The sequence below is a fragment of the Anas platyrhynchos genome, chromosome 28, assembly GCF_047663525.1.
Source record: "Anas platyrhynchos isolate ZD024472 breed Pekin duck chromosome 28, IASCAAS_PekinDuck_T2T, whole genome shotgun sequence".
NCBI classification, from domain to species: Eukaryota; Metazoa; Chordata; class Aves; order Anseriformes; family Anatidae; genus Anas; species Anas platyrhynchos.
This window is the reverse complement of record NC_092614.1, coordinates 6,309,918-6,324,806: the sequence shown is the minus strand read 5'-3', so window position 1 is coordinate 6,324,806 and position 14,889 is coordinate 6,309,918. Positions and strand designations below refer to the sequence as shown.

The 14,889-nt window shown below is 46.1% G+C and overlaps 1 protein-coding gene across 8 annotated transcripts in view; it reads right to left on the bottom strand.

The window, feature by feature from the left end:
* Positions 1 to 221: 221 nt before the first annotated feature.
* GPATCH8 (G-patch domain containing 8) overlaps positions 222 to 14,889 on the bottom strand; it is a 55,454-nt gene continuing 40,786 nt past the window's right edge. For all 8 annotated transcript variants that reach the window (XM_027445783.3, XM_027445782.3, XM_027445780.3 and 5 more), the window contains 2 exons: positions 6,831 to 6,961; positions 222 to 6,476 (listed from right to left, as the gene is read on the bottom strand). In XM_027445783.3, the coding sequence (XP_027301584.1) occupies positions 2,627 to 6,476; positions 6,831 to 6,961 (3,981 nt within the window). In that variant the 3' untranslated portion in view covers positions 222 to 2,626. The remainder of the gene's footprint in view (positions 6,477 to 6,830; positions 6,962 to 14,889) is intronic.

The window sequence follows — 14,889 nt, the reverse complement described above, 5'->3', positions numbered from 1 at the left end:
CCAATCCAAAACAACGTCCTTGGAGCAGGGCTAAGCAGACAGAACCCAAGCACAGGAGGAGCACACGCTCACAGCCAGACTCAACATATTCTGCCCAAGGTGTCCCAGCAGCATGAGCTTTGCTCCCGGGGAAGATGAAGCGAGCACCTAATGCTGGCATTTCACAAAAACAGCCCTACGTGTGCTACACCGCGAGCAGCAGCTTCAGGACATTGCACACATTTTTCCACAAATCATTGGTTTATTAGAAAGGTTTTTTCCCCTCATTTTACAGCATATATATATATTTATATATATCTTATGTGACAAAGTTAAATACAGTCTGTTTATGCTCGTTAAGTAATGATAGGTTAATTATTTTTAGCACTATTCCGGAAGTCAAAAACAAAACAAAACAAAAAAAAAACCCTGACTGCAGTGTGAAGGGTGCCAGAACACGCATATTGAATCTAGAAGCTAATGAGCTCAGCACTGAAACATTAATACTGTATTCTGTTAATTATTTACAGAGAAATTGAGTCCCTTTTGTGACCGTTGTGATTCAGTCCGACCTGTCCAAATGTAAAGGCTCTTGTTTAAATAATGAGGAAGCTCAGAGTTTTTGATCCTTTCAGTCTGCCCCTGGGTCTCAGTTCTGTGCTTCTGGAGAGGAGGGAGGGAAGGGAGGAACGGCACCGAGCGGCAGCCACTGCCGCCTGCTCCGAAACCGGGCCGCCAAAACCAACCGTGGGGGCACAGCCTGGAAGTGGGTCACAGGCATGCCCCAAACCTGCACTAACACCAGGAGAACCCGAACCTGAAATACGCAACCCAGGTCCTGGGGCCAGCAGCTCTTGGTGCTGGCCTCAGAGCCCCTGTGGTTGGTGGTACCCAGCGCCAGGGAACGACGTGGGAAGGAACAGAAATCCCTCACACCCCACCACAGAGAGGTGTGGGCACAAGGGATTAGTTACAAACCAAAGCACCTGGCCCCGTGCGTACAGTGGTGGCTGAAAGGTTCTGCTGGCAGAAGACAGAATGGGTTGCACACCTGGTACAAACCTAGGGGATAGGACAGGAAGAGGGGAGGGGAAGGAGTTCTGCACTCTGTGGGAGACAACCCAAGTTCTTGACACTCCTGAGACAGCCTCCAGTGTCAATTCCTATAAGTAGCTGCTTAGTAAAGACCAGGAGCACGCAGCAAGCCCCCGCGGCACCCCGCAGGACACCGTTCCCAAAGCCAGCACCTTCCAGGCGGTGCCGTTCATTAGCTGTTAGAGTCACTGGTGTCACCCACGCACCTCAGGTATTCGAGTTGCACGTTTTTCTTCTGCAAAACGCTAAATGAAGGTGGATTTTTTTTTTTTTTTACATCTTATAGTACATAAAAGCTTCAAAAATACATGAGCTTGATAAAATATACATGCTTAGTTCGTTTTGCATCTAGCTGAAACTATAAAGTTGAACCTTTACAAGTGTCTTATTTCACCTACGGCAAACATATTTACACAAAAGCCACCAGAACAAGTACCACTAAAAGAACTGGCTGTAAAAAATATTATTGCGGTATACTACAAATGTAACCTTTTTATATGAGCTACAAAAAGCAGCATCTTTCTTTACAGAGTTCAGTGCAATTCTTTACATTAAAAAAAATCCTATAAATTAATAAGGAAACCATCAGTACTACAGAGGAAAGAATACACTTTACATACTCCCACCACTCTCCCCAGTCCTCTGTATTGCTTCAATTCCTAAAGGGATTTTTCTTCTCTCTCAGCTGAGAGCCTCTTTTGAAACACCTCTAAAGATGGAAGTAGGAGCAGATTTTTTTTTTCCTTTCTTTCTTAGGAGAAGAGTGGTCAAAGCCTAGATTGAAATCACAAACTACCAATCTGAGAACCTCTCTCCAGTTCACAATATACAGAAGGTGTCAAGGTGCAGTCCTCACACAGGAGAATGTTAATGCAGGATGGAGAAGGGTCAGAGCTCGGAGCACACATGCAGCTCCTCCGTTCACTTTGCTTCGAAATCAGATCTTATTTCCACCTTTGCTGCTTACATTAAGAAAAAAAGAAACCTAAGTACGCAGCAGTAGGATGCCAGGAAATCTGCAATGCCTGAAAACTGGTACTGGCCCAGACAAAACAAGAGGGGTGCTGCCCTCCCATCAGTCTCCGTGCCAGGACCCACAGCTGTCAGTTACTGAGTGTTTCATCGCTGATTACAAGCAGGATTCAATCATGCTGACTATTTTAATTAGATGACCTCAATAAAAGGATTTTAGAGACCTATTAGTGTGCATGAAATATCACTTGTCCTATACACAGCAGCAGGAGGATGACTAAGTGTAAGAATCCAGGGAAAAAAGCCTTTCCAAGTGCCTCGCCTGTGCTCGAGACGACTCCTCCAGCACAGCGCTGAGCATGGTGGCAGTGGGGACGCAACAGAACTGGCAGTGGCTGCACACAACGCTTGCAAAATGCCCTGCTGCACGCTGCTACCCAGCCCTCCGGCCACGCCTGGCTTCTTTGTCTGCTAAAGAGTGAAAGGAAATTCTCAGGCCTCACCTGCCAGCTAGATCAGCTTCAACCCCTTCCCAAAATGCAAAATATTCTCCTTCCTCCAAGGTTACTTCGCTCGTCCTTCATGTGCCGTGACTCGGGGGGTGCTGCAAGTCCTGACCTGAGAAAATGGGGTGCAGCAAGGGGTGAAGGTGTAACGCTGTAGCGGCCGCAGCAGCAGCGGGTCTTGGGGCAAGAAGGGTCGGGTAAAGAGCATGAGGAACTGGGTGAAAAGTAAAGGGGCCCGGATGGATGGCTGATGCCGGAATGATGTGGATGGGGTGGCTGGCTAGAAACGTGGCAGGGTGCCCCGGAATAATCGAGTGGGTCAGGTGGGATAACGAGATGGGCGTCAAGTGGGGCTGGGGGATATGATGAACCTGAGCAAGAGGCTGGGGATGGGGGTGGGGGTGGATGCCGATGGCAGCGGCAGCCGCGGCAGCGTGGTGCTGCAGGATGGCGTGCTGCACAGTGGTGATGGAGGTCGCGGATGCCGCCGCCGGCTGCTGGATGTGGATGGGCTGCAGGGCAGGCGCTGCTGGCGCCAGCGCGGTGGAGGCAGGGAAAGCCTTGACCTGCTTTGCGAGGAGCTGTTGCTGGATGTGCTGCTGAGCAGCCTGCTGCAGTTTGCTGTACTTCTCCATCTCTTCAGGTGTAAAAGTGATGGGCTGGCTCTCGAGTGGTGCCAGAGAGGAGTCTTCTCCTCCTTCTCGGTCTCCTTCGATGCTCGGCTCCCCGCTCTGAGGCACGTAGCCGGGAAAATGCTCCACATCAGGGACCAAGGGCATCATACCGGCTTCCACAGGGACAGGCTGGCTGCCCGCATCCATGGGTTCCAACGCATCACCATCGCTCGGGTCCGAGAGGAAGTTGTGCTGCATGACCAGGTCCCCAGAACTAAAGCACTCGGGCAGTGCCGGTGCTTCGAGGGGAATGGACGGCATCTCCACAGCAGGTTCATCGCGTTTCTGCTCATCCAGAGGCTTGTCCTGCATAACCATCACCACTTCTTCCAGGAGAGACTGGCCAGCCAACTGAGTCTCCTCCACGCCTTGGGAAGCGTCCTCAGAGTCCGATAGCTCTTGTTCTTCGCCCCTCTCTAAGCCAGACTCCTCGTATCTTTTTGCATTTGGTTTTCGGATGGTTGGCAATTTCCCAATTAAAGGGAGAACTGGTTTGTTGCCTAATGAAGGAGGAAGCTTGGGGCCAAAGTAGCCTTGTGGAGGGTCTTTGAGCTTTATGCCCACCTTGTTTGCCCCTGCTAGCATTTCATCAGTAACACACGGCTTCTTCTCAACCTTCCTGGACTGGATCTTTTCCAGGAGAAGTTTTGCAGTCACAGAGTTTCTCTCTTCTGGACTGCAGTCACCTTCCGAGGCCCTCCCGGTGCCAGAGCTACTGCTGCTGTTCTGGGAGAGAGAGCCAGACCCTTTGAGATCCTCACCTTTGCCGTCCTCCTTCTTCAGAGCTCCTTCATTTCTGCTTGTTCGGAAGTAGTGAGGAGACTGCGAGCGATAGATTTTGGACCTGATGAAGTCTCTTCTCCCTGACCGCCTCTCCTCAGGGCTCTCATGGCCTCGAGAGCCCTTTCGCGAGAGCGACCTCTGCGAGTGGCTTCTCGTGCTGCGGCTGCGATCCCGGCTGTAGCTGCGACTTCGTTTCCAGCTGCGACCCGTCATGCTTCGGCTCCTCCTCTTGCTTCGACTGCGGCTACAGCTGCTGCTTCGTGTCCTGCCCCGACTCCGAGTTCTTGACCTTCCTCGAGGGTGGGTTCGGCTCCTGCTTCGACTCCTTGACCTGCTCCGACTCGAGCTGTAGTCGTCTTCAGAAGAGGAGTACTTGCGCCGCTTTGATCTGTGATTTGAGCTGTTGTAGTCAGAGTCATCCTCCGAGTCGTGGGACCTCTTTGAGTGGCACCTCGACCGGTCACTGTAGTCGCTGTAGCTGTCATCCGAGTAACTCCTCCGGCGGCTGTACCTGCTCTGGTCTGAAGAAGCATCGGAACTGGTGGAGTAGGACCGCCGAGACGAGTGCCTCCGCCCTGACCTGGAGCGGCTCCTGGAGTGGTCACTGCCGGAGTCGTCGTCATCGCTGTACTGCGAGGGAGATTTCTGCCGGGAGTGCTTCCTGTGGGAGCCCTCATCGCTGTCATAATCCCCACTGCTCTGCCGGCTCCTGCGGCCGGACCTGCCCAGAGAGGGGCCAGCACACCGCCTCCTGGCAGCTGGCAGCTGCTGCAGGTCAGCCTTGTGTTTCTTGCTGCCATGCTCTTGGCAGGAGTTACCACTGTCCTCTTTCTTACCGCTACTTCCCTCTTCAGCAGACAGAGACTTCCTCTGCGACTCCTGAGAGCATCGCTTTTTCTTCTGGAAATGGCTACACTCTTCAGACAGTTCAGTTTTCAGTGCCCGTTCTGATTCAGTAGAAAGAGAAGATTTGAGTTTTTTGTGTCTGCGTTTTTTCCGTTTCTTGGGTTTCTCTTCCCCCAGGTCAGTTTTTCGGCTCTTCTCGTCAGGTTCTTCCTTGTGTTTATGTTTGTGTTTGCTAGACTTTTTGTGCTTTTTTTTCTTTTTATGTTTATGGGATTTTCCAGATTTATTCTTACCAGTTACATTTTTACTACTGTCATCTCCCTCCACCTTACTAACATTTGCCAATTTAGACTCCTGCTTGTTCTGGGAGCCACAGGCAGACAGAGATTTACTTTCCATTTTCCCAGCAGAACTGTTAGCTATGCTTTCTGCCTCCTTGGGTTTGCTCATCTCTCCAGATTCTGGAGTCTGAATGTTTTCTTTACAAAGGCCTCCTGGATCCTTGGATTTCTCTGCCCCTTTGCCTTTAGCATCTTTGTTGCGAGACAGCTTGAAATCAAAATAGAGGGGATTACAACTGTATGAAACAGAAGGTTCTGCTTTGGTAAATATGAGCAGCTCTGAAGGCCACTGGAGAGTAGTGCTCTCATCTTTGCTCAGAACTGGAAAAAAAGGTCCTGTTGGATGTTTTGGTCCTTCAGTGACATCTTTACTGCTTGGGACAGGCTGAGTGACTTCCTTAGTAGTGTCTGGCTCTGGGAGATTGCTCTCTGTAAGATGCTTGCCCTCCTGCGTACTTGCATTTTCTGGGACTTCTTTTAGCTCCGTTTTGCTCTGCTGAGCAGTAGTTTCAGTAGTACTCTGTTCCTTCTGCTGCACTGTGCTCTCAGCACCCTTCTCTGCATGCTTGCTGGGTTTGGGTTTTGGAGAATTACCCTTTTTGACTTCATGTGTGTTTTTTTTATTCACATTTTCAGCTTCCATTTGTTCTGTAGACTTCATGAAAAGCAGGAATTGAAAATTAGGCTTTACTTTACAGTGGGCTGGGGGAATATAATGATAGTATTCTGGTTCAACTGCCATTGGTCCATCTTCTCGTCTCATCTTTTTCAGTTTAGATAACGTAGTGGCCAGAGAGCCGCTATCTTTGTCATGCTGGTCATCTTCCTCCGTCTTGCCATCAGAATTATTTGTGCTTTCACCATCACCAGATTTCTGCAGGCTTCCTGCATCTGAGGACCCTCTCTCATCAGCTTTTCCTCCATCTGCAGAACTTGATTCTTCCACGTGGTCCTTGAAAACAGAAGCTATGGTCTCAAGCTTCACCGGAGTCTTCTTGGCAAATGAAAACGACACACCTATCTTTTGCAGTGGAGTTCCCAAAGTGCTCTTAATGCCAAAACTGATCGCTTGTGCTGACTGGAGGGGCATTTGGCCTGGCATAAGGGTGCCACCAACTTGTCCAGTGTTAAGGAAACCTCTGTCCATTGTCATCTCTGAAGCTTGGCCAGACATCGTCTGCACAAAAGAACTGCTGTTGGCTGCAGAATCGTCATCATCTCCACCTTCCTCATCCACAGCCACAGTGGTGGTTCTGAACATGGGTCCGCTTCCAGGAGCGCTGTATGAACAAGGTAAGACAGAAAACAGCTGATGGCCATTTGTATACCTCTGCAGTCAGTTTCATGCCTCATCTAAAATCTTTTACCCGTTTCAATTATCTTGTATCCACAGGTATGCGTTACAATAGCATTATACACCCGTTTGAAGTTTTTAGCATTATCAAATAATGAAAATTATTGCTGAACAAAGCAATTTGGGAATGCTCTGGAATACCCGTTCAGTGATTCCTGTCCCACAAAACACAGCATGAGGCCAAACTTAAGCATGAAGCTTTTCCCTCAAAATTCACACAGTCCCAGGCAGCACTCCTGCTCACATGCTCCAGGGGTGCTCAGGGATCCCCCATACTCACCATTCAGGCTGCCTTCTCTGTTCAGCCAGTTCATGAAGACGTCGGAGTGCTTTCTCCTGCTTCCTTTCATCTTTACGTGATCTCGAGGAGACGTTGCGAGCAAATTCCCTTTGCTTGAGATCTTTCAACCTCTGAGGCAAAAGAAAGTGGGGATGGATCAGACAAACGTGGTTGTGGTAAGTGTCCCAAAGAGTCTCTTTGCTGTAGCCCTGGGCAGTATGCTGTGAAGCCCCTCCCCAGTAACATTTATTGAGCTAGGATGGAGTAGCAGCATTTTAGCTCAACAAAACAAATGGAGCACGCTGCCATCCTCCCAGCAGCTAAATTGAAAGACAACTGTTGAACACTTTTGGCTATGACTTCGAGTCTGTGTATGCAATTCCAGTCAGTGCTACTGGTTTTCTTTAGCATGTATAGTAAAGCTGAGTTCAAAGCAACAAGCAAATTCTGGAAGGGAAAAAAAAAAAGTTCACTCTGCTGCTCTTGCAGGGTGCAAATGTACATCACAAACAGTGCATGACAGAAGTCTTAATAGCATAGGCGAGAGAACAGAAAGGGATTAGCTAGTGCAAGAGTTACCTGGGTATTATATCTTACAAAAGCAATGTACAAATTACATTGGAGAAGGTGCCAAAAATCCCATGCAAATGATTCCAGTAAGCAAATAAATAATGTAACATACACCACAAACAGTTACTTGCTTTCCTGACAGCAGTTCTGAGACATCCTCGCAAGAAACAAAACACTCTAGAACGCAGTGAGGTCTTTTTGGGTTTAATACTTTTGAGGGCAGAAACACTAAGTTCCCCAGAAAACTTAACATATCAGGAAGCAAACCTAAACCCAAGGAATTTCAAACATCGTCATGTCACTGAGGATTTCTAGATATACAATTCTAACAGCAATTCAACATCGTAGTCTTTGGAAAAATTTTGTAAGTCCTTGTCTTAAAAGCTCTAGGAAAAGGGGCTGCTCTTTTAATTTTGAATACATGTGAAAATTCATAAAAGCCATTTTTTAGAGTGCTATACAGAAATTAAAGAAAGCTGCAAAGAAAGACCTATACCATCCAAAGGGATTCAGATACCTTTATCTTTTTGTTTTGATGAACAATTTGAAACTCTTTCAAGAGGCCCAATTTCAGAAACCATCACATATCCAGCTTTTGAAGAAGATCCATGATTTTCAGGCATTTTGTGAAGGGCCTGAAAGACTCATGGCACTCAAAGCAGTAGTCGCTTCAGAAAAATCATCGTGTAAGGTAAGCAAATCACTGGTGAATTCTGAATACACCTTCTGGCTTGCTGACTCTGCCCCTTTAATGGAGCAAAGTCACGTAATGGTACACACAAAAGAGTAGATCTGAAAACTAACCCAAAGAGCAAACTGAAGAAATTTAATTGGCCCAATGTAAAGAGAACATTGCTTTGTGAAAAAGGGAAAGATTTTACAAGACAGAGGATTCTCTTACCTAGTCATATTTACTAAATATGGTTGGCCTTTACCAAAATCAGAGGGGAGGACACACAAAAAATACAGCTATAGACACTAGTAGAAAGAAACTCACTCTTGTGATCTGGACTCCAAAATTAGAAGGGTTTGCTTGCAATACATCAGCTGAAAATGTCACATCACAAAGAAGAAAAGAAAGTAAAAATATAACGAGAGCGGAAGAGAAAAAAATACGAAGCAAGCATTACTACACAGCTCGCAGTGCGTCTGCCAGCTACTCTATGGAGCAGGAGCTGAGCTAGCGAAGCTACAGGACTGATTTGGGGGAGTCTGGAGCAAGAGGGGGGAATGCACGCACACACACAGCAATGATCCCACCTGGAGCAATGCAGCTACTTTCACCAGGACAAGTAAAGGGCTCAAGGATTTTGTGGTGTATGTTAAGCGTTGAATAGGAAATTTCTTTCCAGAGGGAGAAAAAAAAATAACATACTAAGCAATGCTATCAGCTTTTTCATGCCAATTTAAGAAGCATATCTAAAATGCTCCAGGAAATTAGAGTCACCGACAGCTGACAAAACTATTTAACTGGGGTCTGATGCCAAGTCTCTGGATCACTCTTCCATTTGGAAAAAACATGACCCAGCTATTTCCAACAGAAATGAACTGTGACCTTTTGCTTTAAAGAGGAAGGTGCAGCAGAGCACTCAAACACACTTCCATCCCCCAGACACAGCCTTAAGCATCTCCCCGCAAACCAAAACAGGCTCCGAGTCCGTTGATAATGATGCAGCTGCCCACAGCACAGTCCTGCCTTCATTCCAACAGAGTGAAATGAAAGCAGAATTAAATGCCCGTTTCCTTACTTGCTGACCTCTGTGTGCCTCTGCTGGCCCAAGCCTCCCACCCTCTTACTGTGCAACACTTGTAAATCAGAAGTGACGAAGCAAGTGAACTCCAGATGCACTGCAGCTCCAAAATATGCAACATGTGGCAACAACTAGCTGTGCTAACTGACACGTGCAACTGTGGATAACAACTAGCCACGTTTTCCAGAGCACCAAGAATTTATTAGTCCCAGCTTGAACAAAAAGTTGGTCTGGTTTTAGCGAGCTGACTTTCCAAAGGAACACGGGATCTCAGGGCTGAGTTTCTTTGTGTAGCACAGGGGCCACGAGGAAGAAAGATCTTGCTGGGGAAATTCAGGATACGAGATCCCCACGACTGCACCACACCACCTCCCTGGGACTGCAACGTGTGAGATGCTGAGCTCCGCCAGGCTCCGTATCTTTGGCTGACCTCGAGTGGTGGATCTTTCACAAGAAATCATTTCTAAAGCAGAAACAAAGTTTGCAAGTAACCAAATTCTGGCAAACCTGGCTGGACCACGTGATGTTACAGAAAAGCGACCTGGGGTGGGGGAATAAGGGAGGACAGAAAACCAGAGGGCTGACCTGCAAAACCAGGTCCTGACAGCATCCGTGCAGAAGTCTATGCTCACAGGCAGTGGACAAGCACTCAATGATTAAAATGGCCAGAACCGTTCAAAATAACCTCACACAGCAACCCCTACTTCACTAATTGTTCCCAGTGCGGGTCTGAAAGCAGCAACCTATCTGTGCAAGGACCAGCGGCGAGGTGACAGCTGTGCTGGCCATCCCTCCCCAGACACGGCTGGGCAAAGCAGGGAGAAGCCTCACGAGCAGTTCCACGGCACCAAGGGGAACGTCGAAGCCACGCAGTGCTTTTCAGCGCACTGCAGCTCTCAGCCTTCTCAGAAAGCTATCTGAATGGAATTGAGGTTTAAGCCAGGCTTACACTAATGAAATTCCCACCTAATCCTTAGGCAAGCATTCATCAGTCCCCCCAAACCGCTGCGTTGTGTTTGGGCTGCCTCAAAGGCAGCTCAAAGGCTGTGGGGCCACGAGCCTCAGCTGCCCTGAACACGTGGGCTCTTCTGGAGGAAAAGCAACAGGAGCATGGCACTGCTGCTCAGCCAGCCCTCAGGGAGCTTCTCTCCACGAACTCAAGAAGAAGAACCTAGGAACCTATTTTCTTGGGGTGAAACCAGCCCTTTTAAGCCTTCCCACCATGCTCAGCAAAATTCTGGTTTCTTCAGCAGGGTCAGGGCCACCAACCTGCCACAGCCTCTCTCAAACCAAACGGATCCCTTTGTGCTCCTACAGGATTTAAAATCTAGCAAGCATTTTTATCTTGGTAGGCAGTGTGCTCTCCGAGGAAGCAGAATGCTTTTCTAAGCAGCAACACGTTTCCAAACTGCAAATGATGGTGACCACGGAGCCAGGAGGTATTATTCTGTGACTTTATTACCTCCACTGGAAGAACGGCCCCAGCAGGAAGCCCCGTGACCAGCACACAGGGACACAAATCACTAGGAGCTGAAATGGTCAATCTGAATTTCTGCACTCAAGGCACAGCCAGAAGAGCAGAACTTCCCTACCTCAAGCCCTCCTTCAGGCTGGTATTGCTCTTTATTAATAGATACCACCCACCCCAGCTTTCTAACAAAGGATGGTATTTTGAGCCTCATTTCTAACAAAAATCACTAAGAAGTCTAAGTTTCAATGGGAGTGCAATCAAGCTCTTAAAGAACAGGTTTTCTATAAAATCTGCAGCTACTTTAGTAATCTAGCACAGACAGCTACAGTAATGGATTATCTCCTGATCACTGCATAGCTCAGGAGGGGTAAAATTGGCATACGACACCATTACCTTACAGTTCTCTTCATACGAGCTTAAAGAGGCTGCACTCCTGCATCAATTTAAAGCTCTAGAGACACAGCATCACAGACATGTGAAGGTGGTTAAATAAGAGGGGAAGATCAGGATTCAGAAACTGCTGCAAAAATAGGAAGACAGTAAAAACTTAGCATTCACTACGGTAATCCTGCCTGAGAATTTGCTTGCGTGAGATCATATTGAGGCAGGACTTCCCCACTACAGAATTAAAGCGCCTTGCTTTTCAGGTTCACAGCCAACAGCAAATGGATTTTCTCAGTTTAATTTCTTTGCATGACAAAGCCAGGCAATTTCACTGAACAGAGGCCTATTTAACAGGCGTTCTGTGCCTAAAATTGCAGAGCAGAAAGAGATGAAGTTATTCTCAGAAAAATCCAGCACTTCACTGCTTTCCTAGACCTGGAGATCTGGGACTTCCAGGACAAACACTACATGCAAGAGGGGGGCACACCAGATTCACATGCAGTGAGATTCCTGCACCGGCTTGAAACAGGAGGCAGCCCACGTGACAGCGCAATCCCATTACAGAGCCTACTCCTCCCCAGCTATTGTTCTCAAGTCTCTGCCAATCCCTATTAGATACAATAATAACGTACTTTTCATTATATGCCAGCAGATTCTTGGCTTTCTGAACTCTTGATGTATGCTTGGTTCTTTGCCACAAAAGCTTCTGGGAGTGAACTACACCATTTCTAAACACGAGCTCAAAGGATGGCAACCTTTGTTTTATCATTTCATACAAGTGATAATACAATGCTTGCTTTTGGTAATCAACATTCTTTGCACGATAATAAACGAAGTGAAGAGAGCAGAGGGGAAGTTGCAGGCATCTGCAGTTTTATTTCATTTTCATTTCTTCCCTGACAACTCCTTTTCCATTTATGAAAATACACCACAAGTTCATGGAACGCAGATAACCCAATGACACAGATCTGCTCAGCCCTCAGGAAGGGAGCAGTGCTTGTAACCATGAAGCCCAGGCCTTGCACACTGAAAACTTATTTTATTGAACACTCTCCACTTATGTCTAGAGTCCACATCCCCATTTCTTGAGAGCAAAGCATTTCTACAGTGTACAGCAGAGGAGTCTCTCATATAACACCAAGTATCTTGGAGACGTTCTCAACTCTTCAACGTTCATGTTGTGCTCGAAGACACACAATTTTGGAAAGCACCAAGTACAGTTCTTCCCAAACCAGTAAGTTCAGGGTTTGGTTTTAGAGTACTCATCAACCACAGTGGTGACTGTGTTGGTAATTTTATTGTGCTTTAACATGGCTCTCCCCCTTGGCATTAGAAACAAGGATCCAGTTAATTAGGGCAGGAAGAAAACCACAGATCTATAGTTTCACTTCTTAGTTCCACCCCCTTTCTCAAAGAACCTCCTTAGGGAAATACATTCCCTTTGTCCCTTTATAAACAAAATCTATGAAAGGCAGAGTTAATCATCTATACCTCCAAAATGCCACACATTTAGAAAAAATAAAATTAAAGCTACATAAAAGACTGTATTTCAATACTGGTTAGAGTTCTCACAGTTAACCTGGCAAAAGTTCACAGGAACATGTATTTTGCACTGAATTCAAAAGGTGAATGTCTTTATTCTGTAGGGTCAGTGACTCAGTGAACAGCTCAGCCCTTCATCAGGTATGGCAGCAGTAATAGATAGCTACAGTATAAACCATACATGAGATTCTGGATCTAAGTTCTCAGATGAAGTTAAAAAAAGTAAAAGGAGACTGCAAATGCTACATTAGTTAGTGCTAAGACAGTTCCAAGCACAGCACTTTAACAAACTGCTCTCTGCAACGTGTGATACAGATGAGGTTTGATATTCATTAATGCTGTGCACTACCTGGGTACAAGCCTAGATAAGGAGACTTTTTTTTTCCTCCACCAAACTCTGGTATGAAGTATTCTCTCTTGATGTTAAAATCAAATTAAGGGCCAAGTCCTGTAATGCCATAAAGACGCATTCCCACCAAGTCCAGAGTATTCAAGGACTTTGGAAGCTCTCAAGCACCTGGACATCACATATGCAGATCCACAGGAAAGAAGCACAAAACCTACAACGGCTCCATCCTCACTATCCAAGTTCCTCACTAACTGCAGTTTTCCTTCTACACCTGCTTTCTTCCCACATTTATCTGTTAATTAAAGGCAGTCACAACTGTGCAGCATCAGAGGCGGGGGTCCTTCGTAAGCTACCACTTAGCTCTAGCTGCCAGGGCTCAAGAGCTTATAGCTAAAAAAAAAAAAATACCAATTAAAGATATCAGTAGCTTCCCAGGGCACAAGAAGTTATTACATCTATGGTAACAGCACTTTCCAAATGCTCACTGAATGAGCTTTAGAGGGACTGAGTTTTTTCTTCTTACAGTGTCATCTGTATGAACTTGAGTCGCTTTTAGTCTTCTGGCTTCCCCCTCAGAGGGGCTGGCCAACTGGTGAATACGGTTCTTTAAAATCATTTGTAGTATTCATTTCAAGAATTAACCTTTTAAAAGAAGTCTAGAGAAGAACATTACATACCTCCAACATGACGTTTAAAATACAAGTCAGTGATTTGTGATAATAAATTTAAGATCATTTTTCCAATTAAGGTAATCTAGAAATACTGCCTTTTGGATAGAAATTTGGTGTTGATGTCAACTCAGACATAACCAAATGCCATGAAAACATCTCAGTCAGGAAGTAAAAATAATAAAGCCTCCCCTTTAATTGTTTGGTGGGAATAAGTTGGTGGTTGGTCCAAAATTTATCCGGTAGGGATCAATACACTTACCTATCATCCCTGTTTCGCAATAATCCTGAGTTCCTTCCTGGAATACAAGACAGTGTCTTTATAACTTGGGAGAAGAAAGGGATCTGAGGATGGAATGTCTATTTACAGAGACAATCTAATGTTCACTGAGCCACAGAAGGAACAAGGAGACACTTGAATGCCGTGGGTATATGCAACTAAAAATACTTAAAAGCAACAACGATCCTGTGGAAATCTCTTCAACAAGAGAAGGCAAACCTGAAGCTCTGACACCTTGAGAATTACTGCTGAGAAGACAAAATGTTGCAGAAGCAATACACACCAAACTGGTTTGCTTAATTGCCTAGGATGCTGTAATGTCTCATCTTTCCAGGAAAACCTACTGATGAGCCTACTTTTAAGAAAACAGTTTTTCCTCAAAACTGCGTTAGCCTTTATGTAACCTTGCCCTCCTGTCCAAAGAGGCAAAACATGAAACATCAACGTGCAACATTATGAAAAGGTAACTGTTACTTTGGAGACCACCTCACAATTCAGAGCAGACTGTCAGAGATGAGCCTTATCTTGAGCGATAACGAACAACACCAGTGAGATAGTGTTACTTATGCAAATTTACCTTCGTTGTTTCTAGGTAGCTTCAAGTTCACTTACTGAACACTGATCCAACAGGGTGACACACATTTCAGCGCTACATAACGCTGAGCATGCATTTCCCCCCCCTAAATAAACATGATTGCTTCTTTGTTTAAACCCCTGTGTAACTAGAAATTAATGCTGGGTGACTTATCAAGATTTTAAAGGCTTGTTCTCTCCAAAGCCTGCCAGAAGTTGCTGCAGACACAAAAATTGTCCAGGAGCATCAATTGCTTTACAAACCACCACCTGTAACAACCAACCCCCAAAGTCCTTTCTATGTATGAGAAGATTATGCTACCCTGTGCTGTACCAAGACTTCTTCTTTCCAGCCAGTCTTCTTGCACCCCTTCGGGTGACCGTTTAAACAGTCCACTTGGGGTGTGGTTTGTTTCTCTTTCTTCACCATCTCTAGAGGCTAGAACCTTACTAACCTCGAGTCAGTCCCCT